This window comes from Lonchura striata, chromosome 31 (genome assembly GCF_050655825.1).
Source record: "Lonchura striata isolate lonStrDom1 chromosome 31, ASM5065582v1, whole genome shotgun sequence".
Lineage (NCBI taxonomy): Eukaryota > Metazoa > Chordata > Aves > Passeriformes > Estrildidae > Lonchura > Lonchura striata.
Window position 1 is genome coordinate 6,036,469 of NC_140733.1, and position 22,408 is coordinate 6,058,876.

A 22,408-nucleotide genomic window follows, 5' to 3' on the forward strand; every position below is an offset into this window, starting at 1 on the left:
GCCCCGCCCTCTCCCTCCCCGTTTCCGCGTTTGAATAAAACTTTCCCGGGCGGCCCGGAGCGCGCAGAGGCCGCGGCGGCGGCGGCAGCACCGGGCCCGGGGCCGGCAGCGGCGGTAGCGACCGGGCGGCGGCGGAGGAGCGGCCGCGAGAAGCGCTGGGCCTTGCCGGGGCGGGCTGCGGCCTAGTCGGGAGGTGGCGGTGGGGGGGGGCGCAGGCCTCGCGGCGGCCCGCAGGCCTCGGGGGGTCCCGCCGGCTTTGTGGGGGTGTCGGCGGCTATTTGGGGATCCCCAAAGCTTTTAGGGGGGTCCCGCGGGTCTTTGAGGGGGTCTCGGGGACTCCACAGCGCGGGAGGAGGGGGAGGCCGGGGCCCCGCGGGCGCTGTGAGGGGACCCCGGGCCCGGCGGCGCTTTTGGGGGTCCCCACATGCAATAGGAGTAGGGGGCACCCTGCGGGCGCATTTTTGGGGGGCTCTGGGCCTCGGGGAGGGGGTCACAGTGCCTCGGTGACCCTTGGAGGGGTCTCCCTACATCTGTGTAATTTTGGGGGAGGTTTAAGGCTCTCATCAATACCTGAGGGGGATCCCAATCTCCGCAGGCCCTTTTGGGGTGCCCCCGACTCATATCGGTTTTTTTAGGGGTTGTGCTCCCCAATTCCCCTCAGGGCCCTCCGCTGGCCGCGATCTGGGGGGGCTTTGGGGGTGTTTATATGGGAGCAGCCTAGGGGTTGATTTTGTGTTTTTTTTTTTTTTGAGCTTTTTCTTTTTGAGGGAGTTGTTTCAGGGGTGTTTTTGGGGCGCTTTTCGAGGCTGTTCTTGTGGTTTTGCTGAGGTTGTTCTGGGGGGATTCTGAGGCTGGTTTTGGGGTTTTTTTAGGCTGTTTTGGAGATCTTTTTGAGGCTGCCTTTGGAGTGATTTTGAGGGTGTTTTTTGGTTTATTTTTTTTTTTTTGAGGGGATTTTCGGGGGTCTGGCGGGCAGCGCGCGGATGTCCCGGGCCGGGGGGGGTCGCGGGGGTCCGTAGGGTCGGGGGTCGCCCCGGGGGCCCGGCCATGGCCTCGGTGCCCGTGTACTGCCTGTGCCGCCTGCCCTACGACGTGACCCGCTTCATGATCGAGTGCGATGGCTGCCAGGACTGGTTCCACGGCAGGTGGGACTGGGAGCACTGGGGGGGACTGGGACTGGGACTGGGGGTACTGGGAGGCATCCAGAGGGTGCTGGAGGGGACTGGGAGGCACTGGGGGGGGGCATAGGAGACGTCTGGGAGGGACTAGGGGTACTGGGAGGCACTGGGAAAGACTGGGACAAGTCTGGGAGGTACTGGGAGGCATCTGGAGGGTGCTGGAGGGGACTGGGAGGCATCTGGAGGGTGCTGGAGGGGACTGGGAGGCACTGGGGGGAACTGGGAGAAGACTCGGAGGCACTGTGGGGAGACTGGGAGATGTCTGGGAAGGACTGGGGGTACTGGGATGCACTGGGAAGGACTGGGACAAGTCTGGGAGGTACTGGGAGGCATCTGGAGGGTGCTGGAGGGGACTGGGAGACACTGGGAAGGACTGGGAGAAGACTGGGAGGTATCTGGAGGGTGCTGGAGGTGACTGGGAGAAGTTCAGGGGTACTGGAAGGGATTTGAGGGGGAACTGGGAAGGATTGGGAGAAGCCTGGGTGGTACTAGAGGGCACTGGGAGAAGTCTGGGGGGGTCTTCAGAATACTGGGAGGGACTGGGAGGTACAAAGAGAGTTCTGGGGTGTGATGGGGGGTTACTGGGGAGGTGCCTGGTGGTTACTGGGGTGTCCCCACAGCTGCGTGGGGGTGGAGGAGGAGGCGGCGGCGGAGATCGACCTGTACCACTGCCCCCAGTGCGCTGTGCTCAGGGGGCCTTCCGTCAGTGAGTGGGACTGGGAGGACTGGGAGGGACTGGGGTGGGGGGACAGAGGCTCTCTGTCAGTGGCTGGCACTGGGAGGGACTGGGATGCACTGGGATGGGGGCGGGGGAGATGCTCTGGGCTCTGTGTGGATCCCTCCCTGTTCCTCTGTCCCTGCTTCCCTGTGTGTCCCCACCCGTGTCCCCATGTGTCCTCACTCTGTTCTTTTGTCCTTGTGTGTCCCCACCTGTGTCTTTCTGTCCTTGCCCTGTCCTTCTGTCCCCACTGTCTCCACCGTGTCTCTGTCCCTGTGTGTCCCCACCGTGTCCCTGTGTGTCCCCACCGTGTCCCCCTGTCCCCACCGTGTCCCCCTGTCCCGCAGTGAAGCGGCGCCGTGGCCCGGCCAAGGCCCCGGAGCAGGACCCCGGCCGTCCAGCCCGCACGGGCAGTGCCCAGTTCATCCGGGAGCTGCGGGGCCGCACCTTCCCCAGGTAAGGGCAGGGCCAGGTGTGGGGCAGTGCCAGGTGTGGGGCAGTGCCAGGTGTGTGTCAATGTGGCTGTACCACTTGCACAGGTGAGGGTCAATCCCAGTGAGGGTCAGCCCTGGGTGCTGTTGGTCAGTCCAGGGGGAGTTGGTTGGTCACTCTTGGGGGTCTCACCCACCTGCTCTGTCCCCCAGCATGGACCAGGTTCTGCTGTGGCCCAACAAATGCTGAGGGGTTGGGGGTCCCTTTAGGAACTGGGGTTCCCTGTGAGGGTCTGGGGTCACTCTTGGGGGTCTCACCCCCCTGCTCCGCCCCCCCAGCATGGACCAGGTTCTGCTGTGGCCCTGCAAATGTTCAGGGGTTGGGGGTCCCTTTAGGAACTGGGGTCCCCCATGGGGGTCTGGGGTCACTCTTGGGGGTCTCACCCCCCTGCTCTGCCCCCCAGCACGGACCGGGTTCTGCTGTGGCCCAACAAATGCTGAGGGGTTGGGGGTCCCTTTAGGAACTGGGGTTCCCTGTGAGGGTCTGGGGTCACTCTTGGGGGTCTCACCCCCCTGCTCTGCCCCCCAGCACGGACCAGGTTCTGCTGTGGCCCAACAAATGCTGAGGGGTTGGGTGATCCCTGTGGGGGTTGAGGGGGTCCCTGTAGGAACTGGGGGTCCCTGTGGGGGTTGAGGGGGTCCCTGTAGGAACTGGGGGTCCCTGAGGGGGTCCCTGGGGGTCTCACCCCCCTGCCCTGCCCCCCCAGTGCTGACGAGGTGCTGCTGCGGCCCAGCGGGGCCCAGCTGACGGTGGAGTACCTGGAGGAGAACAGCTTCAGCGTGCCCATCCTGGTGGCACGGCACGAGGGGCTGGGCATGACCCTGCCCCCGCCGTCCTTCACCCCCCGCGACGTCCTGCACCACGTCGGTCAGTCTGGGGGGCTTTTCGGGGGCTTTTGGGGGGGCTGGGGGCATCGGGGGGGTCCCCAGGACCCCACAATAGGGGCAGGGTCCCCCCATAACTTCATCTCCTTGTTTCCATCTTACACTGTGTTGGGGGGTCCTGGGGGGACGGGTGAGGGTCCAGAGGGTTCCTGTTCAGGGTTTGGGGTGCACAGGAAGGTTTGGGGGTGTTTTTGGGGTCCCCCAGCCGGTTTTGGGGTGCTCAGGGAGGTTTTGGGATGCACAGAGAGGTTTTTGGTGTCTCCCTGTTGGTTTTGGGGTGTGCAGGGAGGTTTTGGGGGATTACTGGGGTCCCCTAGCCGTGTCTCCCATCTGGTTTTGGGGAGTTCAGGGAGGTTTTGTGATGCATAAGGAGGTTCGGGGAGGTTTTTGGTGTTTCCCAGCTGGTTTTGCGGCATGCAGGGAGGTTTTACTGGGGTCCCCGTAGCTGTTTTTGGGGTGCTCAGGCAGTTTTGGGGTGCACAGGGGCTGACAAGGTGGTGGCTGTGCTGGACGTGGGGCGCCAGGCCGAGCTGCGCATGCGCCTCGGGGACTTCGTGGCCTACCTGGGGGGACCCCGGCGCGAGCGCGTCCTCAGCGTCACTGGCCTGGAGTTCTCGGACACGCGGTGGGTCCCGGTGGCTCCCAGTTCTCCCAGTCCTTCCCAGTGCCACCCAGTCCCTCCTATCGCCTCCCAGTCCCACGTGGTCCTTCCAGGTCCTTCCCAGTATTCCCAGTCCCTCATTTTGCCTCCCAGTAGTGCCCAGTCCCTGCTGGTGTTGTCAGTGCCTCCCAGTCACTCTCAGTGCTCCGAGTCTTTCCCAGTGCCTCCCCTCCTGCACCCTCCAATCAGAGAGACCCCCAAAATCCCAAATCCTCCCCATCCCCTCCTCCTCCAACCACAGGTACCCCCAAAATCCCGGATCATCCCCTGCAATGACCCCCAAAATCCCAGATCCTGCCCCTCCTTGGCATCCCCCACTGCATCCTCTCCCTGCTGGGGTACCCCATGCCCATGGGAGGTTCCCCAGCCCCTGATCCCCGTTTTTGGGGTGCCCCAGGCTGTCGAACCTGGTGCAGACCCCACGGATCGTGCGGAAGCTCTCGTGGGTGGAGAACCTGTGGCCGGGGGAGTCGGCGCGGGAGCGGCCGAGCGTGCAGAAATTGTGCCTGATGGGAGCCAAGGACAGCTACAGCGACTTCCACATCGACTGCGGGGGCACCTCGGCCTGGTACCACGTGCTCAGGGTACGAGGGGGGGTCCTCCAGGGGCCTGGGGGGGTGCAGGGGGTTGTAGAGGGGATTTTTGGGGGAATTGGGGCTGGGGGTGTTGGGCTGCACTGACTTCCACCTCGACTGTGGGGCTGTCTCAGCCTTGTACCTCATACTCAGGGTATGAGGGGGAGTTTGTAGGGGATTTGGGGAGGGTTATAGGGGATTTGGGGGGGATTATAGGGGTTTGGGGGGAGTTACAGGGAATTTGGGGGTACTGGGGCTGGCAGTGTTGGGCTGCACTGATTTCCACCTCGATTGCAGGAGCACCTTGGCCTTGTACCTCGTGCTCGGGGTACGAGGAGGAGTTTGTAGGGGATTTGGGGGGGGGTTTAGGGGGTTGTAGAGGGGGTTTGGGGGATTTTTGGGAGAATGAAACCTGGCATTCTTACCTGTCCCATGCGTTCCCCTCTCCTGTGCCCCAGGGCGAGCAGATCTTTTACCTGGCGCGCCCCTCGGCCGCCAACCTGGCGCTGTTCGAGGCCTGGAGCAGCTCCCGGAACCAGCCCGAGCTCTTCTTCGGGGACCAGGTGGATCGGTGCTTCCGGTGCCACCTGCGCCAGGGCCAGACCCTCTTCATCCCCACAGGTGAGGGGGGGCTTGGGGACACCTGGGCACAACCTCCGTGCCACCTCTGCCAGACCCCAAACACACCCCCAGTGTCACCTGTGCCAAGGACAGACCCCAAACATACCCCCAGTGTCACCTGTACCAGGGATAGACACTCCCAGTGTCACCTGTGCCACCTGTGCCAGACCCCAAACACACCCCCAGTGTCACCTGTGCCAAGGACAGACCCCAAATGTACCCCCAGTGTCACCTGTGCCACCTGTGCCAGACCCCAAACACACCCCCAGTGTCACCTGTGCCAGGGACAGACCCCAAACATACCCCCAGTGTCACCTGTGCCAGGGATAGACACTCGCAGTGTCACCTGTGCCACCTCTGCCAGACCCCAAACACACCCCCAATGTCACCTGTGTCACCTGTGCCAAGGACAGACCCCAAATGTACCCCCAGTGTCACCTGTGCCAGGGATAGACACTCCCAGTGTCACCTGTGCCACCTGTGCCAGACCCCAAACACACCCCCAATGTCACCTGTGTCACCTGTGGAAGGGACAGACCCCAAACACACCCCCAGTGTCACCTGTGCCAAGGACAGATGCCACCAGTGTCACTTGTGTCATCTGTGCAAGGGACAGAGACCCTCGGTGTCACCTGTGCCACCTCTGTCAGACCCCAAACGCACCCCCAATGTCACCTGTGTCACCAGGTGAGGGTTTGGTGGCCTCGGGTTCCCCCCCCAGTGTCTCCTGGTGAGGATGGGGGTCAGACAAGGGCTCCCAGTAACTCCCAGTAGCTCCCAGTAATGCCAAAACTCCCTTTTCCAATGGATCCCAGTGGATCCCAGTTCCCCCAGTGGCCCCTCCCAGTGCTCCCAGTCCCCCCAGTTCCCTGTGCCTGTCCCCAGGCTGGATCCACGCCGTGCTGACCCCCGTGGACTCGCTGGCCTTTGGGGGGCATTTCCTGCACAGCCTCAACATTGGCATGCAGCTCAGGTGGGCTGGGGGGGTTCTGGGGGTTTTGAACAGGTTTTGGGGGGCTTTGGGGGCGTTTTTGGGGAGAGTTTGGGGGATTGGATCAGAGTTTGAGGGGGTTTTTAAAAAGTTTGGGGGTCAAGGAGGGGCTTTGGGGATTTTGGAAGGGTTTTAGGGGTGTTTTGAGGGGATTTGGAGGGGGGCTTTGGGGGTGTCTTTGGGGGAGCTGGGGGAGGGCTTGGGGGAAATTGAGGGGGGGTGAGGGAGGGATTGGGGGGCTGGATGAGAGCTTTGGGGTGCTGTTTTGGGGTGTCTGTGACCCCCCAAATCCCCCCATGACCCCCCAAAATCCCCTCACCAGGGCGTACGAGCTGCAGCGCCGCCTCAACACCCCCGACCTGGCCAAGTTCCCCAATTTTGAGACCATCTGCTGGTACGTGGGGAGGCACCTGCTGGACACCTTCCGAGGTGGGTGCCCCTCCTGGGGGGCTTAAAACCCACCCAGGGGGGCTTAAAACCTCTTGGGGGGGGTGGGAACCCACTTGAGGGGCTTAAAACCCACTTTGGGGGGGTTTAAACCTTTCTGGGGGAGTTGGGAATCCACTTGGGGGGATTTAAATCCACATGGGGTGGTTAAACTCATCTGGGGGGGGTTTAAACATGTCTGAGGTGGATCTAAACCCATCCTGGAGCCTTTAAACCCAACTTAGGGGGCTTTGAACCCATCTGGGGGGGCTTTAAACCCAACTTAGGGGGCTTTGAACCCAACTGGGTGGGCTTTAAACCCAACTTAGGGGGCTTTAAACCCAACTTAGGGGGCTTTGAACCCAACTTAGGGGGCTTCAAACCCAACTTAGGGGGCTTTGAACCCATCTGGGTGGGCTTTAAACCCAACTTAGGGGGCTTTGAGCCCAACTGGGGAGGCTTTAAACCCAACTGAGGGGTTTTGGGGGGGCTGCAAACCCACCTGGGGGCGCTTGAAACTCATCTAGGGGGGTTTAAACCTATCTGAGGGGGCTCTAAACCTATCCAGGGGGGTTTGGGGAATTCCCAAACTCCCCCCAAGAGTGGTCTGGGGGAGGTCTCATCCCCAAATTTTTGGGATGTTCCTGAGTTTCTCATCCTGATTTTGGGGTGTCCCTGTGGTTCCCATGCTGGTTTGGTGTTTCCCATCCCAACCTGGGGATTTTGGGGTGCAGGGCTGCGGGAGAACCGCCGGCACCCCGCGGCCTATTTGGTGCTGGGAGCCCGAGCCCTGACCGGAGCCTTCCGAGCCTGGACCCGCCGAGAGGTTTGGGGGGGTCCCGAGGGGTTTTGGGGTGGTTCAAAGGGATTTTGGGAGGGTCCCCAGAGGTTTTGGGGGGATCTCAAGAGATTTTGAGGAGTTTCAAAGGGATTTTGGGAGGGTCCTGTGGGATTTTGGGTGGCTCCAAAGGGATTTTGGGGTGGTCCAGAGGGATTTGGGTGGAATCCAAAGGGATTTTGGGAGAGTCCTGAGGGATTTGGGTGGCTCCAAAGGGATTTTGGGGTGGCTCCAAAGGGATTTTGGATGGGGGTCCGTGGGGATTTTGGGGGGGGGGGTCCAAAGGAATTTTGGGAGGGTCTCGAGGGGTTTTGGGGGCGCTCAAAGCTATTTTTGGGGGGTTCTGAGGAATTTTGGGGGGCTCTGTGGGGTCTCAGGGGTGGGAGGTTTTAGGGGGGAGGTTTTGGGGTTCCCCGGGTTTGGGGTCCCCTCTCATTTTAACCCTTTCCCCCCCATTTTAACCCTTTCCCCCCTCAGGTCCTGGCAGAGCACGAGCAGGAGATCCCCGAGACCGTCCGGCCGGGGCAGCTGGTCAAGGAACTGGGCAGGGAGATCCGGCTGGCAGAGGTGAACTGGGAGCACTGGGAGGGACTGGGGAGGACTGGAGGGGCACTGGGAACAACTGGGGGGACACTGAGATGGAATGGGGGGGCACTGGGAGTGACTGTGGGGGGACTGGGGAGAACTGGGATGGAATGGGGGGTACTTGGAGGGATTTGAAGCACACTGGGAAGGGACTGGGAGGGACTGGGAGCAACTGGGGGAACTGGGCAGCCACTGGGTGCAAGGCTAGGAGGGGTACTGGGAGGGGTTCTGAGAAGGTTTTGGGGTTACTGGGAGGAACTGGGCCATACTGGGACATACTGGGAGCTCTGTATCCCTTCCCTACAGGAGCTGTTCCAGCAGAGCACGGGAATGTCGGGGACCCCCTTTGGACCCCCCTGGGGGGTCCCAGCCCCCAAAAAAGGGGGACCTCGTAAGCCTCCCCCCAACTCTCGCACCTCCAACGAGGGGGGAACCCCAAATCCCCCCCCGGCCCCCCCTGAGGAGGATGAGGAGGTGAGAGGAGACTGGGAGGAACTGGGGGGGCACTGGGAGGAACTGGGGAGGGACTGGGAAGAACTGGGGGGCACTGAGGGAGGGGTGGATTTGGGGGAGGGCTGGGTGTGGGGGAGGGGTGTATTTGGGGGTGTGGGGGGGTGTATTTGGGGTCCCCTCCCCCCAAATCTCAGGGTTCCCCCCCAGGTTGATCCCCCCAGCTCCAGCCCGGAGGAGACGGACCCCGACTCCGAGGGGGACCCCCAGATCCTGCTGGCCAACGGGGGGACTCGGTGAGGAATGGGGGGCACTGGGGGGTTTGGGGGGCCCAAGAGAGAATTTGGGGGGTCCCAGGGGGTTTTTGGGGGCTGGAGGAACTTGGGTGGGGATCCAAAGGGTTTGGGGGCGGGCACTGGGAGGTCCCAAAGGGAATGTGGGGGGCCTGGGGGTGTTCTGAGGTGATTTTGGGGGGTCCTGGAAAGGTTTGGGGGATGGATTTTGGGGCTCGTGGGGATCCCAGAGGAGTTTGCTGGGGGGGCTGGAGGGGTTCTGGGATGGTTTTGGTGGGTCAGGAAGGGGGTCCCAGAGGGGTTTGGGGGGTCCCCCTGACGCCCCTCCCCCTCAGGCCCCGCCGCAGCCGGCCCGGGGGGCTCTGGGGGTCCCGGCCCCCCCCATCCCCCCCCTGCTCCCCCCCCAGCTCCCCCCTGGACCTGGACTCGGAGGAGGAGCTGCAGATCGACGAGACCCCCCCGCGGCGGGGCCCGCGCCGCCTGCCCCGTGGGTACCCCAAAACATCCCCAAAACACCTCAAAAACACCCCCAAACATCCCAAAAACATCCCCCAAAACTCTCCAGAAACATCCCCCAAACATCCCCAAAACACCCCAAAAACATCCCCCAAAACTCTCCAGAAACATCCCCAAAACACCCCAAAACCACCCCCAAACATCCCAAAAACATCCCCCAAAACTCTCCAAAAACATGACCCAAACATCCCCAAAACACCCCAAAACCATCCCCAAAAACATCCCCCAAAACATCCCAAAAAACATCCCAAAAACATCCCCAAAACACCCCAAAACCACCCCCCAACATCCCAAAAACATCCCCCAAAACTCTCCAAAAACATCCCCCAAACATCCCCAAAACACCCCAAAACCATCCCCAAAACATCCCCCAAAACATCCCCCAAAACATCCCCAAAACATCCCCAAAACATCCCAAAAACATCCCCCAAAACTCTCCAAAAACATCCCCCAAACATCCCCCAAACATCCCAAAAACATCCCAAAAACATCCCCAAAACATCCCCAAAAACATCCCCAAAAACATCCCAAAAACATCCCCAAAAATATCCCCAAAACATCCCAAAAACATCCCCCTAAACACCCCCAAAACATCTCCAAAACCGGCCCCAGACCTGCCCCCAGAACCACCCCAAACCTGACACTAAAACACCCCCAAACCCCCCCAAAACCTAGCCCCAAACCTGACCCAAAACATCCCCAAAATGCCCCCAATCCCCCCTAAACCCTCATTTTTGGGGTCTGACCCCAACCCCCATTTCTGAGGTGTTCCCCCAATCCCCATTTTGGGGCTGTGACCCTAGTCCCTGTTTTTTAGGGTGACCCTAATCCCAGTTTTTGGGCTGATCCGAATCCCATTTTTGGAGTGACCCCAATCCCCATTTTCGGGCTGTGACCCCAATCCTGTTTTTTGGGGTGACCCCAATACCGTTTTTGGGGTGACCCCAATCCTGGTTTTTGGAGTGACCCCAGTCCCGTTTTTGGAGTAACCCTGATCCCATTTTTGGGGTGTCCCCAATCCCTTTTTGGAGTGACCCCAATCCCATTTTTGGAGTGTCCCCAGTCCCATTTTTGGGCTGACCCCAATCCCTTTTTGGGGTGACCCCAATCCTGGTTTTTGGAGTGACCCCAATCCCTTTTTGGGGTGTCCCCAATCCCATTTTTGGGGTGACCCCAATCCCGTTTTTGGGGTGTCCCCAGGGCTCCCCCGGAAGCTGCCCCGGGCCAAGCCCTGCTCGGATCCCAACCGGGTGCGGGAGCCAGGAGAGGTCGACTTCGACATCGAGGTGGGTCTGGGGGTGACCCCGGGGGGTTTTGGGGGGCTCTGGGGGGTTTTGGGGTGGTTAAGGGAGCTGAGAGGATCCTGGGGGGCTCTTAGGGGGGTTTTGGGGGGATTTTGGGGGAGTCTCGGGGGGTTTAAGGGAACTGGGGATGTCCTTGGGGGGGTTTTGGGGGGCACCCTGAAAATGGAGATTGGAGGGCACCCGAAAAATGGGGGTTTGGGGGGATGTCTCTGACTTTTCCCCCCCAGGAGGAGTACACCACAAACTGGGGTTGTTTTTTGTATTTCTGAGGTGGTTTTGGGTATTTTTGGATATTTCTGATGCCTTGCTCCCCAGGAGGGTTACACCACAGACTAAGGTGTTTTTTGGGGTATTTTATGTGTTTTTGGGATGTTTCTGACTCCCTGCCCCCCCAGGAGAATTACACCACAGACTGGGGTGGTTTTTGGGGTATTTTGGGGTGTTTTTGGGCTGTTTCTGACCCCCTGATCCCCAGGAGGATTACACCACGGACGAGGAGGATGAAGGGGGCGCTGGGGGCAGCGCCGGGATCCTGGACCTGCTCAAGGCCAGCCGGCAAGTGGGGGGCTCCGAGTACCCCCAGCTCAGGTTTGGGGGGGTCTGGGGGGGTTGGACTGGGTTTTGAGGGGTCTGGGAGGGATCCCAGGGGGATTTTGGGGGGCACCTGTGGGGCTAGGGTTTGGTTTTGGGGGTCCCTGGGGGTTATTTGGGATCATTGGGGGCCCCTGGGGGACTTGGAGTGGGAGCTGGGCTGGATTTGGGGGTTCCCAGGGCTGGGGGAAGGATTTGAGGGGGGTTTTGGGGGCTCCCCAAATGTTTTGGGAGGGCTGGGGTTGGGTTTTGGGGTCCCCCGGGGAGCTTTAAGGGGGTACTGGGCTGATTTTGGGGGTCCACAGATATCTGGGGGGGCTTGGGTGGGGGGCACCAGGTGCTTTTGGGGGGGCTGGGGTTTGGCTTTTGAGGGTTCCTGGGGGTTATTTGGGGTCAGGAGTTGGGGTTTTGGGTTATTTGGAGTCCTGGCTTGGGTTTTGGGGTTCCCGGGGGTTATTTGAGGTCAGGAGTTGGGGTTTAGGGTTTTTTGGAGTCCCAGGTTGGGTTTTGGGGTTCCCGGGGGTTATTTGGGGTGAGGAGTTGGAGTTTTGGGGCTATTTGAGGTTCCTGGGGAGTTCTGGGGGGCATTTCTGTGGCAGGGCTCACTTTGCCCCTCTCCATCTCCTTTTGGGGCTGTCTCTCCTCAATTTGAGGGTCCCAACTGTGCCGTGACCCCCCCCCAAACCCCCATTTTTCCCTTTTTTTCCCCTTTTTTCCCCCCCAGCGAGGCCCCCGCCTCCCCCAGCACGCGCGAGGCCATCCAGGGCATGCTCTGCATGGCCAACCTGCCCGCGGGGACCCCCCTGGGACCCCCAAACTGGTGGGGAGGGGGCGGGGGGACCGAAAGGGGGGGTCCTGGGGGGTCTGGGGGGCCCCGAAGAGCCCCCCCAGCCCCCCGGAGCACCGACAGCGAGGCCGAGGGGAGCCTGGACGAGCAGGACAGCCTGGGGGCCTGCTTCAAGGACGCTGAGTACAGTGAGTGTGACCCCAAAAACCACCCCAAAAACCACCCCAAAAACACCCCAAAACCACCCCAAAACCACCCTGCTTCAAGGATGCTGAGCACAGTGAGTGTGACCCCAAAAACCACTCTGAAAATATCCCAAAACCACCCCAAAACCACCCTGCTTCAAGGATGCTGAGCACAGTGAGCGTGACCCCAAAAACCACCCCAAAAACACCCCAAAAACCACCCCAAAACCACCCTGCTTCAAGGATGCTGAGTACAGTGAGTGTGACCCCAAAAACCACTCCAAAAGCACCCCAAAAACCACCCCAAAACACCCCAAAACCACCCCAAAACCACCCTGCTTCAAGGACGCTGAGTACAGTGAGTGTGACCCCAAAACCCACCCCAAAACCACCCTGCTTCAAGGACATTGAGTACAGTGAGTGTGACCCCAAAAACATCCTAAAAATATTCCCAAAAGCACCCCAAAGCATACAAAATACCCAAGAAATACCCCAAAACACCCTAAAAACCCCAAAAATTACCTCAGAACAGCCCCAAAACACTCCCAGGCCGTGGTGGAATCGTCCTGAACTCCCCTTTTCCTGCCCCCAGGACCCCCCAGGATCACCCTGAACCCCATTTTTTCTATCCCCCACCCCAGTTTACCCCTCGCTGGAGTCGGACGAGGATGACCCCGCCCTAAAATCGCTCCCCAAAAAGAAGAAAGTGACGGACGACGCCCCCTGGAGCCCCAAAGGTTTGGGGGGGTCCATGGAGGGGGGGGGTTTGGGAGGAAATTTGGGGATTTTGGGGGTCCCTGGGGCAAGGCTGGGTGGTTTGGGGTGAATTTTGGGAAGTTTTTAGGAAGTGCGGGGGATTGAGGGGCCCTGGGGTGGGATTTGGGGTCCCTGGGATGGAATTTGGGGTCCCTGGGGATCCCCAGCCCCTCCTCCTTTGGGGCAGGGGCTGATTTGGGGTTCCTCCTACCTTGTTCCCTGTCTGATTTTGGGGTGTCCCCCTTTATTTGAGCTCTGATTTTGAGGTGTCCCCCATTTGTTCCATGCTCTGATTTCGGGTTGTGACCCTTTATTTGTACGCTGATTTTGGGGTGTCCCCCTTTGCCATGTCTGATTTTGGGCTGTCCCCCTTTATTCCATGTTTGACTTTGGGGTGTTTCCCTTTATTCCATGCCTGATTTTGGGGTGCTCCCCCTGTTCGGTGTCTGATTTTGGGGTGTTTCCCTTTATTCCATGTCTGATTTTGGGGTGTTTCCCTTTATTCCATGTTTGACTTTGGGGTGTCTCCCTTTATTCCATACCTGATTTTGGGGTGTTTCCCTTTATTCCATGTCTGACTTTGGGGTGTCCACCCTGTTGCGTGTCTGATTTTGGGGTGTCCCCCTTTATTCCATGTCTGATTTTGGGTTATCTCCCTTTATTCCATGCCTGACTTTGGGGTGTCTCCCTTGTTCCGTGTCTGATTTTGGGGTGTTTCCCTTTATTCCATGCCTGATTTTGGGGTGTCTCCCTTTGATCAATTTCTGATTTTGGGGTGTCCCCCTTTATTCCATGCCTGATTTTGGGGTGTTTCCCTTTATTCCATGCCTGATTTTGGGGTGTCTCCCTTTATCCCATGTTTGACTTTGAGGTGTCTCCCTTTATTCCATGCCTGATTTTGGGGTGCTCCCCCTGTTCGGTGTCTGATTTTGGGCTGTCCCCCTGTATTCAATGTCTGATTTTGGGGTGTCTGCCTTTATTCCATACCTGACTTTGGGGTGTCTCCCTTGTTCCGTGTCTGATTTTGGGGTGTTTCCCTTTATTCCATGTCTGATTTTGGGGTGTCTCCCTTTGATCAATTTCTGATTTTGGGGTGTCTCCCTTTATTCCATACCTGATTTTGGGCTGTCCCCCTTTATTCCATGTTTGACTTTGGGGTGTTTCCCTTTATTCCATGCCTGATTTTGGGGTGTTTCCCTTTATTCCATGCCTGATTTTGGGGTGTTTCCCTTTATTCCATGCCTGATTTTGGGGTGTCTCCCTTTATTCCATGCCTGACTTTGGGGTGTCCCCCCTGTTCCGTGTCTGATTTTGGGGTGTTTCCCTTTATTCCATGTCTGATTTTGGGGTGTCCCCAGCCCGGGTGACGCCGTCGCTGCCCCGGCAGAGCCGCCCGGTGCGGGAGGGGACGCGCGTGGCCTCGGTGGAGACCGGGCTGGCGGCAGCCGCTGCCAAGCTGGCCCAGCAGGTGAACTGGGAGCACTGGGAGGAACTGGGAGCACTGGGAGGAACTGGGAGCGATGCTTTGGGGTCTTGGGGGGGACATTCAGGGGCTCCAGGGAGGGTTTGAGGGGAGTTCAGGAGGTTTTGAGGGTGATTTTGGGGGTGGTTGGGATCGTCAGGGGGGATTTGGGGATTCCAAGCTGGCCCAGCAGGTGAACTGGGAGCGCTGGGAGGAACTGGGAGCACTGGGGGAGAACTGCAGGGTGGGGTTTGAGGTTTGTTGGGGGGAGGGAATTTAGGGGGTCTGGGGGGATTGGAGTGGTGGGATCCCCTCAAACCCCTCTAGACCTACAGCACCCCCCAAATGCCCCCATAAATCCCCCCCTGAACCCCCCCAAACCCCTCCATAAATCCCTCCGACCCCTCAAAATCCCCCATAAATCCCTCTCAGACCCCCCCAAAACACCTGTGACCATCTTAAACCCCCATAAATCCCCCTCCAACCCCCCATAAACCCCCCTGACCTCCCAAACACCCCCATAAGTCCCCACCTGACCCCCCAAACCGCCCCATAAATCCTCCCATTACCCCCCAAACCCCCAGAAATCCCCCTCAAACCCCCAAACTCCTCCATAAATCCCCCCCTGACCCCCACAAACACCCACAAAGCCCCCCTGATGCTCCCAAACCCCATAAATCCCCCTCAGACCCCCCCCAAAAACCCCATAAATCCCCCATGACCCCCCAAACCTCCCAAAATCCCCCTCAGACCCTCCAAAGTCTCCCATAAATCTCCCCCAAACCCCCATAAATCCTCCTCAGACCCCTGAAACTCCGCCATAAATTCTTCCTGACCCCCAAAACCCCCATAAATCCTCCTCAGACCCCCCCAAACCCCCATAAATCCCCCTCAGACCCCCCCGAAACCCCCATAAATCCCCCTCAGACCCCCCAAACTCCCCCATAAATCCCCCTCAGACCCCTAAAACTCCCCCATAAATCCCCCCCTGACCCCCAAATCCCCGTAAATCCCCCTCAGACCCCCCAAAACCCCCATAAATCCCCCTCAGACCCTCCAAACTCCCCCATAAATCCCCCTCAGACCCCCCAAATCCCCGTAAATCCCCCATAAATCCCCCTCAGACCCCCCAAACCCCCATAAATCCCCCTCAGACCCTCCAAACTCCCCCATAAATCCCCTCCTGACCCCCAAATCTCCGTAAATCCCCCTCAGACCCTCCAAACTCCCCCATAAATCCTCCGCAGACCCCCCAAACCCCCATAAATCCCCCTCAGACCCCCCAAACCCCCATAAATCCCCCTCAGACCCTCCAAACTCCCCCATAAATCCCCCGCAGACCCCTGAAACCCCATAAATCCCCCTCAGACCCCCCAAACTCCCCCATAAATCCCCCTCAGACCCCTAAAACTCCCCCATAAATCCCCCCCTGACCCCCAAATCCCCGTAAATCCCCCTCAGACCCCCCAAAACCCCCATAAATCCCCCTCAGACCCCCCAAACCCCCATAAATCCCCCTCAGACCCCCCCAAACCCCCATAAATCCCCCCCTGTCCCCCCAGGAGCACCGAAAGCTGCAGCGCAGGAAGGGCCCTGCCAAGCGCCGCCCCCCCTCGCCCCCCTCCCCGGAGGAAGAAGAGGAGGAGGAAGAAGAGGAGGAAGAGGAAGACGAGGAAGACGAAGACCCCGAAGCCGAGCCCGAGGGGGACGCGGAGCCCGAGGCGGAGCTGGGGGGGGGCGAAGCCGAGGCCGAGCCGCCCCCGGAGCCGCCGCCGGAGCCGCCGTACCCCCCCAGCCTGGCTGACCACGAGTACACGGCGCGGCCGGGGGGGCCGGGACCCCTCCCCGGGGCTCAGCCCGGCCGCGCCCCCACCCCCATGGCCCCGGGGGTGTTCCTGAGCCAGCGCCGGGGCCCCCCCGGAACGGCGCCCCCCAGCCACGGTGAGGGGTTCGGGGGGGCTTCGGGGAGGGTCTGAGGGGGTTTTGGGGGGTTTTTTGGGGGTTGTGGGGTGCCTTTGGGGGGGGTCTTGGTGCTGTAGGGGTGTTACGGGAAGGGTCTGAGGGGATTTTGGGGAGGGTCTGAGGGGGTCTTGGGGATTTCTGAGATTTTTGGGGATATCTGAGGGGATTTGGGGTGGCTGTCGGGGGGTTTTGGGGAGGGTCTGAGGGGTTTTGGGAGGGCTTTCTTTGGGTCTTGGGGAGTTTTTAGGGGGTTCTTGGGTGGCTTTGGGGGTCTCGGTGCTGTAGGGGGATTTTGGGAGGGGATTTTGGGGATTTCTCAGGGGATTTGAGGAGGCTGCCCGGGGCTTTCAAGGAGGGTCTGAGGAGTCTTGGGGGATTTTTAGGGGTATCTGGGGTGGCTTTGGGGGGTTTCAAGGCTGTAGGGAGGTTTTCAGCAGGGTCTGAGGGGATTTGTTGGGGTTTTAGGGGGGGCTGAGGGGTTTTGAGGGGGGTTTGGGGTGGTCTGAGGGGTTTTGTGGGGGTTTTCTGCCAGTCTGGGGAGGTCTGGGGTGGTTTCAGAGGGTCTGGGGTGGATTTGGGGGGGGTCTGGTGTGGTTTTGGAGGGTCTGATGGGGTTCTGGGGTGGTTTCAGAGGGTCTGGGGTGGTTTTGGGGGGTTCTGGGTTGGTTTCGGGGGATTCCGGAGTGGTTTCGGAGGGTCTGATGGGGTTCTGGGGTGGTTTCGGAAGGTCTGGGGTGGTTCTGGGGTGGTTTCAGAAGGCCTGGGGTGGTTCTGGGGTGGTTTTGGAGGGTCTGGGGTGGTTATGGGGGGCTCTGGGGTGGTTTCGGAGGGTTCTGGGGTGGTTTCGGAGGGTTCTGGGGTGTTTTTGGAGGGTTCTGGGGTGGTTTCGGAAGGCCTGGGGTGGTTCTGGGGTGGTTTCGGAAGGCCTGGGGTGGTTTCGGAGGGTTCTGGGGTGTTTTTGGAGGGTTCTGGGGTGTTTTCGGACGGCCTGGGGTGGTTCTGGGGTGGTTTTGGAGGGTCTGGGGTGCTTATGGGGGGCTCTGGGGTGGTTTCGGAGGGTTCTGGGGTGGTTTTTGAGGGTTCTGGGGTGGTTTCGGAGGGTCTGGGGTGGTTTCGGAGGGTTCTGGGGTGTTTTCGGAGGGTTCTGGGGTGGTTTTGGAAGGCCTGGGGTGGCTCTGGAGGTCTGTGTCCCCCCAATCCCGGTGACATTCCGCCCCTGCCCGCAGGGAAGCGCCCGCGGAAGGGTTTGGCCACGGCCAAGCAGCGCCTGGGCCGGATCCTCAAAATCCACCGCAACGGGAAGCTGCTGCTCTGAGGGCGGGGCGGCCACGCCCTGCCAGGCCCCGCCCACCGCCGGCTGAACAATGAACTATGGGCGGGGCTGCTGCAGAAAGGGGCGGGGCCAGGCAGGACCAACCTATCAGAACAACGTGCTTGCTAAAAGGGGCGTGGCTTGTTATAGGCACCGCCCATTCAGGTGCTGCCCCACCTGTCCTCCCTGAGGCCACGCCCACAATGCAGATTCAGCTGAGACCACGCCCTCTCACCGCCCAAGCCACGCCCATTGGTCATGTAGGGTAAAACGGGCGAGGCAACATCAAACCACGCCCACTTAGATCCAAACCACGCCCACACAGGGTGGAGCCGAATCCTGGCTCCGCCCACCACGGTTCCTGCCTTCCCATTGGCCGTGGATGGAATAGGGGCGGGGCTTTCGCATTTCCCGCCTCCAGGAGCTCAGGCGATTGGACAAGCCCCGCCCCACAGCTGCGGGAGGGGCGGAGCCATCTTTGATTGGTCCCCGCTAGGTTTTTTTTTTTTTGCCCCTCCCCTAAGTGTTTTCAGGTTGATTGATGGGGCGGGGCCGCTTCCCATTGGCTGCCCCTGTTTTGTAGGCGTGTCCGGAGGCCGCGGCCCCGCCCCTCTCCTTTTGTATTTGTAGAATAAAAAAGAAAGAAAAAAAACAAACAAAAAATCCCGAAATTGGTGAAAAATGCCCCGGGCCGGGTCACGTGCTCCCCCATAGCGCGCGCTCTGCCGGGTAGCTCTCGCGAGAGCAGCAGCGCTCCTCCGAGATCTTGTCCCTTTAGCCGAGGAGGGCCGAGCTCCGGTCTCGCGAGATTTGGAGCCGCTCTCCCGGCGCTCTCGCGAGATCGGCGCGCGCGCCGCCGCCGTTCCCGCCGCTGAGGCCGCGGCCGCGCTCCCCCCGCCCTCCCCCGCCCGCGCCGGGGCCGCTCCCGCTGCCGCTCCCGCTCCTTTCTTTCTCTGTCTCTCTCTTTCCGCGCGCCTTCTCGCGAGGCTACGGGGCCGCGCTGCCGCCAGCGCCTCGCGAGATCTCGCTCTCCTCATCAGCGTGCCGGTGAGTGCCGGTGCTTGAGGGAACAGCGTGGGGCCCGCGGCCTGCGAGGGGAGCGGGGGGGTTGAGCCGCTGTGTGGCGGGCAGGCCTTCCACCCGTTCACCGTCAGCCCCACCCCTCCCCCTCCTCCCGGTACGAGGCGGGATCCGTGAGGGGCCGCCTGCCCTCCCCCACAGTCCTCACGAAATCTCGCGAGGCTTCTCCAAACTCCCTCCCCACTGCTAGGCGCGTTCTCGCGACATTTGGGCGCCGCGCCTCTCGCGTTTCCATTGGCTGACCGCGGCGTTGCCCCGCCCCCACGCTTTCCCCCGCGGCACCGCCTCCTCCCGTCCCGCCGGCCGCTCTCGCGGGATTTGCGGCGGCTCTCGCGGGATCTCGGGCCACGGCCGGGGCTCAGTGTAAGATGGCGGCGGCGGCAGCGGCGGGACGGGCCCGGGCCGGGCTCTGACCCCCCCCCTTCCCTCCCCCCCCCGCTCTCCCCGCCCGCTCAAGGTACCGGGGCCGGCGGGGCGGGGGGCTCGGCCCGGTGCTGCTACGGGGCCCGCGGCATAGGGGGGGATGGCGCCCGGCTCCGTCATGAGGGGCCCGCCCCCCCCTCCCACCGCCCCCCCCACTCCCCGGCGGCCTCCCGTGATTTGGGGGCCGCTTTCCTCTTCTCACGGCTCCCCTTCCCCCGACCCTTGCGGTTTTCCCCCGTGCAGGTGCCCCTTGCGGGGACTCAGGCCCTCCCCTCCCGAGATTTGGGGTGTTTGGTCGCTCCTCCACCTCAATTTAGCTTTCTCACGTCTTTACAGTTCCCCTGTATTTTAGGGGTACTTTCTGTGGTGCTCATAATTTAGGAGCCCCAGCCTCATTTCCACTTCCCCGCAATCCCCTCCCATCACTCAGGGTCCCCCTCATCGGTTTCCCGACATTTGGGGGACCCCTTTACCGGCCCCCCCTTCCCCATCCTCTAGGCCGTGCTTCCCGCAGCTTCCCGGGATTTACAATCCCCCCCACTTCAGATCCTTTAGGATTTGGGGATCTCCTCATTGCCTCTTTAGCATTTTTTATCTATTCGTATTATTTTCGTATTTTGTAGTGATTCTGGGTTGTCGCTTCCCACCCTCAGGGTCCCCCGCGCTGCGGTTTGGGGGATCCCTTCTTGGGATTCATTTTTGGGATCTGCTCCCCCCATCATCCGGCCGCTCACAAGGGACCCCCCCCCCTAAACCCCCCAGTATTTCACACCCCCTCCCCAATTCCCCCCCGCAGCAGCTCCCGGCTCCCTCCCCCTCGCAGCGACCGGCCGGGCCGAGGATGGACTGGGAGTGATTCCCGGTAAGGGAACCGGGCTGGGGGGCGGCTTCAGACCCTCCCGGGGGGGCGGCGCGAGAGAATTTTGGGGGGGCTGGGGGGGGGGGGTCTCACTTCGGGAAGGTTTTCTTGGGGGGGAAAACGGGCTGGAAGCTTCAAGCTTATTTTTGATACCTGCCCCCGGGCGGGGGGGGGACACCCCAAAAACGGCTCCCCCCCCCCAAAATGATGCGTCACTGTCACCGAACCGGCCGGGCCGGCGGGGGCGGGGGGGGGCACCGGGAGGGGGGTGGGGGAGCCCCGGCACGCGGCAGCCTCAGCCCTTAATTACCGGCCGTAATTATAGCCCTTAATTACAGCTCCTCGTCATTCCCCCGAGGAGTTAATTGGGGGTGGGGGGGCTCTCGGCGACCCCCCCCCGGGTACGGCGGGGTTTTGCACATTCATTGTTCAGCCGGTGCCGCGACGTCATCGGGCCGCGGCCGCCGCGGCGCCTGTCGGGACAACGAGGCCCTGTCGGGACACCGGGGCCCTGTCGGGACGCGGGACACCCCGAGGCGGCGGGGGTTTGGGGGGTTTGGCCCGTGGCGGGGGGGGCACGTCAGTCCCGGTGCCTTGTCGGGACAGGGAGCCCCTCTCGGGACAGGCGGGGGTGGGGTTTGACCCGTTTTGGGGGGGCAGCCCTGGTGTGACCCCCCCCACCCCTTCCCCCCACCACGTGTGGCCGCAGGCAGAGCACGAGGACCGGAACCCCAAAATGAAAGTGGATCGGACGAAACTGAAGAAAACCCCCACGGAGGCGGTGAGGGGCTGGGGACACTCGGGAAGGGGTTGGGGACAGTCAGGGAGGGACTGGGGACAGTCAGGGAGGGGTTGAGGACAGTCAGGGATGGATTGGGGACACTCGGGAAGGGGTTGGGGACAGTCAGGGAGGAGCTGGGGACAGTCAGGGATGGGTTGGGGACACTCAGGAAGGGGTTGGGGACAGTCAGGGATGGGTTGGGGACAGTCAGGGGTTGGGGACAGTCAGGGAGGGGTTGGGGACAGTCAGGGATGGGTTGGGGACAGTCAGGGAGGGGTTGGGGACACTCAGGGATGGGTTGGGGACACTCAGGGAGGGGTTGGGGACAGTCAGGGAGGGGTTGGGGACACTCAGGGATGGGTTGGGGACACTCAGGGAGGGGTTGGGGACAGTCAGGGAGGAGCTGGGGACATTCAGTGAGGGGTTGGGGACACCATGTCAGGGGAATTGGGGATGTTGGGAGGAAGTGGGGACATTGGGAAGGGAATGGAGGGTTTTGGGGACATTGGGAGGTGTTGGGGACACCATGAGGGGACAGTGCTGAGTTCCCTGTGCCCCCCAGCCCGCTGACTGCCGGGCCCTCATCGAGAAGCTGAAAGCTTGCAGTGATGAGCAGCTGGTGACGGAACTGCAGCAGATCAAGACATGGAACATTGGGAAGGTGGGAGGGGTCCCCAAAACCTGGGGGGGGTTCTCCAAAACCTGGGGGGTCCCAAGACACGAGGGAATTTCCCAAGGGATTGTCAGGGTGGTGCTGAGCTTGTCCCCAAACTGGTCACTGCCACTGGTGGGGTGTCACCCTGGAGCACCTCGAAATCACAGGGAGCAACCCTAGAATGGGAGGGGATACCCCAGAACGGTCCTGGAATGAGGGGGGTGCCTGGTTTCAGCTGGACCCCTTGAGCCCTCAGCCCTTGGGTGGGGCAGATCTGGAGATTTCTGGAGGTTTAGGAATGTGGGGGGGGTTTCTACATTTCCTGCAGTGCACCCCAATGATAGCTGCCTCCTCCACTACTTTTTTCCAAATTGGGGGGGGGGGGGCTCACCAGCATCCTCACAGCCCCCCTAGGAGCCCCCATTTCCTCCCCATCCTGGAGCTGTTTGGGTGCAAATTTTCTTTCACAGACTCCTAAAACTCCAAGGAGGGAACCCCAATATGCCTAAAAACAGTGTGGGGAGCACATTATAAACCCAAAATATGTGGGGAGTACCTCAATTTTTCCCCAAAACTAGGGGAGAGCTCAAATTCTTTCTCAAGTCTCTGAAACTCCATTTTTTTGCCTTGTATTGGGGAGGGGGCTCAGCTGCTATCTGGGCAGGCTGGGCTGGGATATTGGGGTTTCTCCTTGGGAGTTCTGAGGGTCCCCCCTGGGATATGGGGGTTTTGGGGGGGGCTGGGCTGGGGTCCAGCCCCACATCCCCCTTAATCCCCTCAGTGTGAGCTGGACCCCTGGGTGGATGTGGGGGGTTCCTGGGGGGCTCAGGGGTTCCCAGGCTGTGTCCCCAGCCCCACATTCCCCCCATAACCCCCCCCAGTGCGAGCTGTACCCCTGGGTGGATGTGGGGGGCTCAGGGGGTCCCAAGCTGTGCCCCCAGCCCCACATCTCCCCCATAACCTCCCCCTCAGTGCGAGCTGTACCCCTGGGTGGATGTGGGGGGCTCAGGGGGTCCCAAGCTG

The 22,408-nt window shown here is 61.0% G+C and overlaps 2 protein-coding genes across 10 annotated transcripts in view; both read left to right on the top strand.

Annotated features, from left to right (window-relative positions):
- Positions 1-2: 2 nt before the first annotated feature.
- PHF8 (PHD finger protein 8) lies at positions 3-18,258 on the top strand. Of its 2 annotated transcripts, none has more exons than XM_085563478.1 (21): positions 3-1,145; positions 1,799-1,884; positions 2,244-2,352; positions 3,095-3,255; positions 3,756-3,897; positions 4,331-4,517; positions 4,967-5,129; positions 6,015-6,102; positions 6,443-6,549; positions 7,281-7,372; positions 7,862-7,951; positions 8,276-8,443; positions 8,630-8,715; positions 9,048-9,199; positions 10,429-10,514; positions 11,008-11,120; positions 11,848-12,098; positions 12,737-12,832; positions 14,210-14,319; positions 15,876-16,254; positions 17,502-18,258. In XM_085563478.1, exons 1-21 carry the CDS (start codon positions 1,048-1,050, stop codon positions 17,588-17,590), a joined length of 2,853 nt encoding a protein of 950 aa, XP_085419604.1. In that variant the 5' UTR covers positions 3-1,047; the 3' UTR covers positions 17,591-18,258. The 2 variants fall into 2 exon arrangements, with proteins under 2 accessions (XP_085419604.1, XP_077645851.2); XM_077789725.2 differs by having other exon boundaries at positions 5-1,145; positions 9,120-9,199.
- A 258-nt stretch (positions 18,259-18,516) lies between these two features.
- Positions 18,517-22,408, top strand: part of HUWE1 (HECT, UBA and WWE domain containing E3 ubiquitin protein ligase 1) — a 74,376-nt gene continuing 70,484 nt past the window's right edge. For 2 of the 8 annotated variants that reach the window (XM_085563432.1, XM_085563438.1), the window contains exons 1-4: positions 18,520-18,634; positions 19,887-19,952; positions 20,659-20,730; positions 21,293-21,391. In XM_085563432.1, the coding sequence (XP_085419558.1) occupies positions 20,686-20,730; positions 21,293-21,391 (144 nt within the window). In that variant the 5' untranslated portion in view covers positions 18,520-18,634; positions 19,887-19,952; positions 20,659-20,685. Of the gene's footprint in view, positions 18,635-18,953; positions 19,125-19,886; positions 19,953-20,658; positions 20,731-21,292; positions 21,392-22,408 lie in introns of those variants that run through there. The other 6 variants (XM_085563434.1, XM_085563439.1, XM_085563436.1 and 3 more) reach the window with 6 other exon arrangements.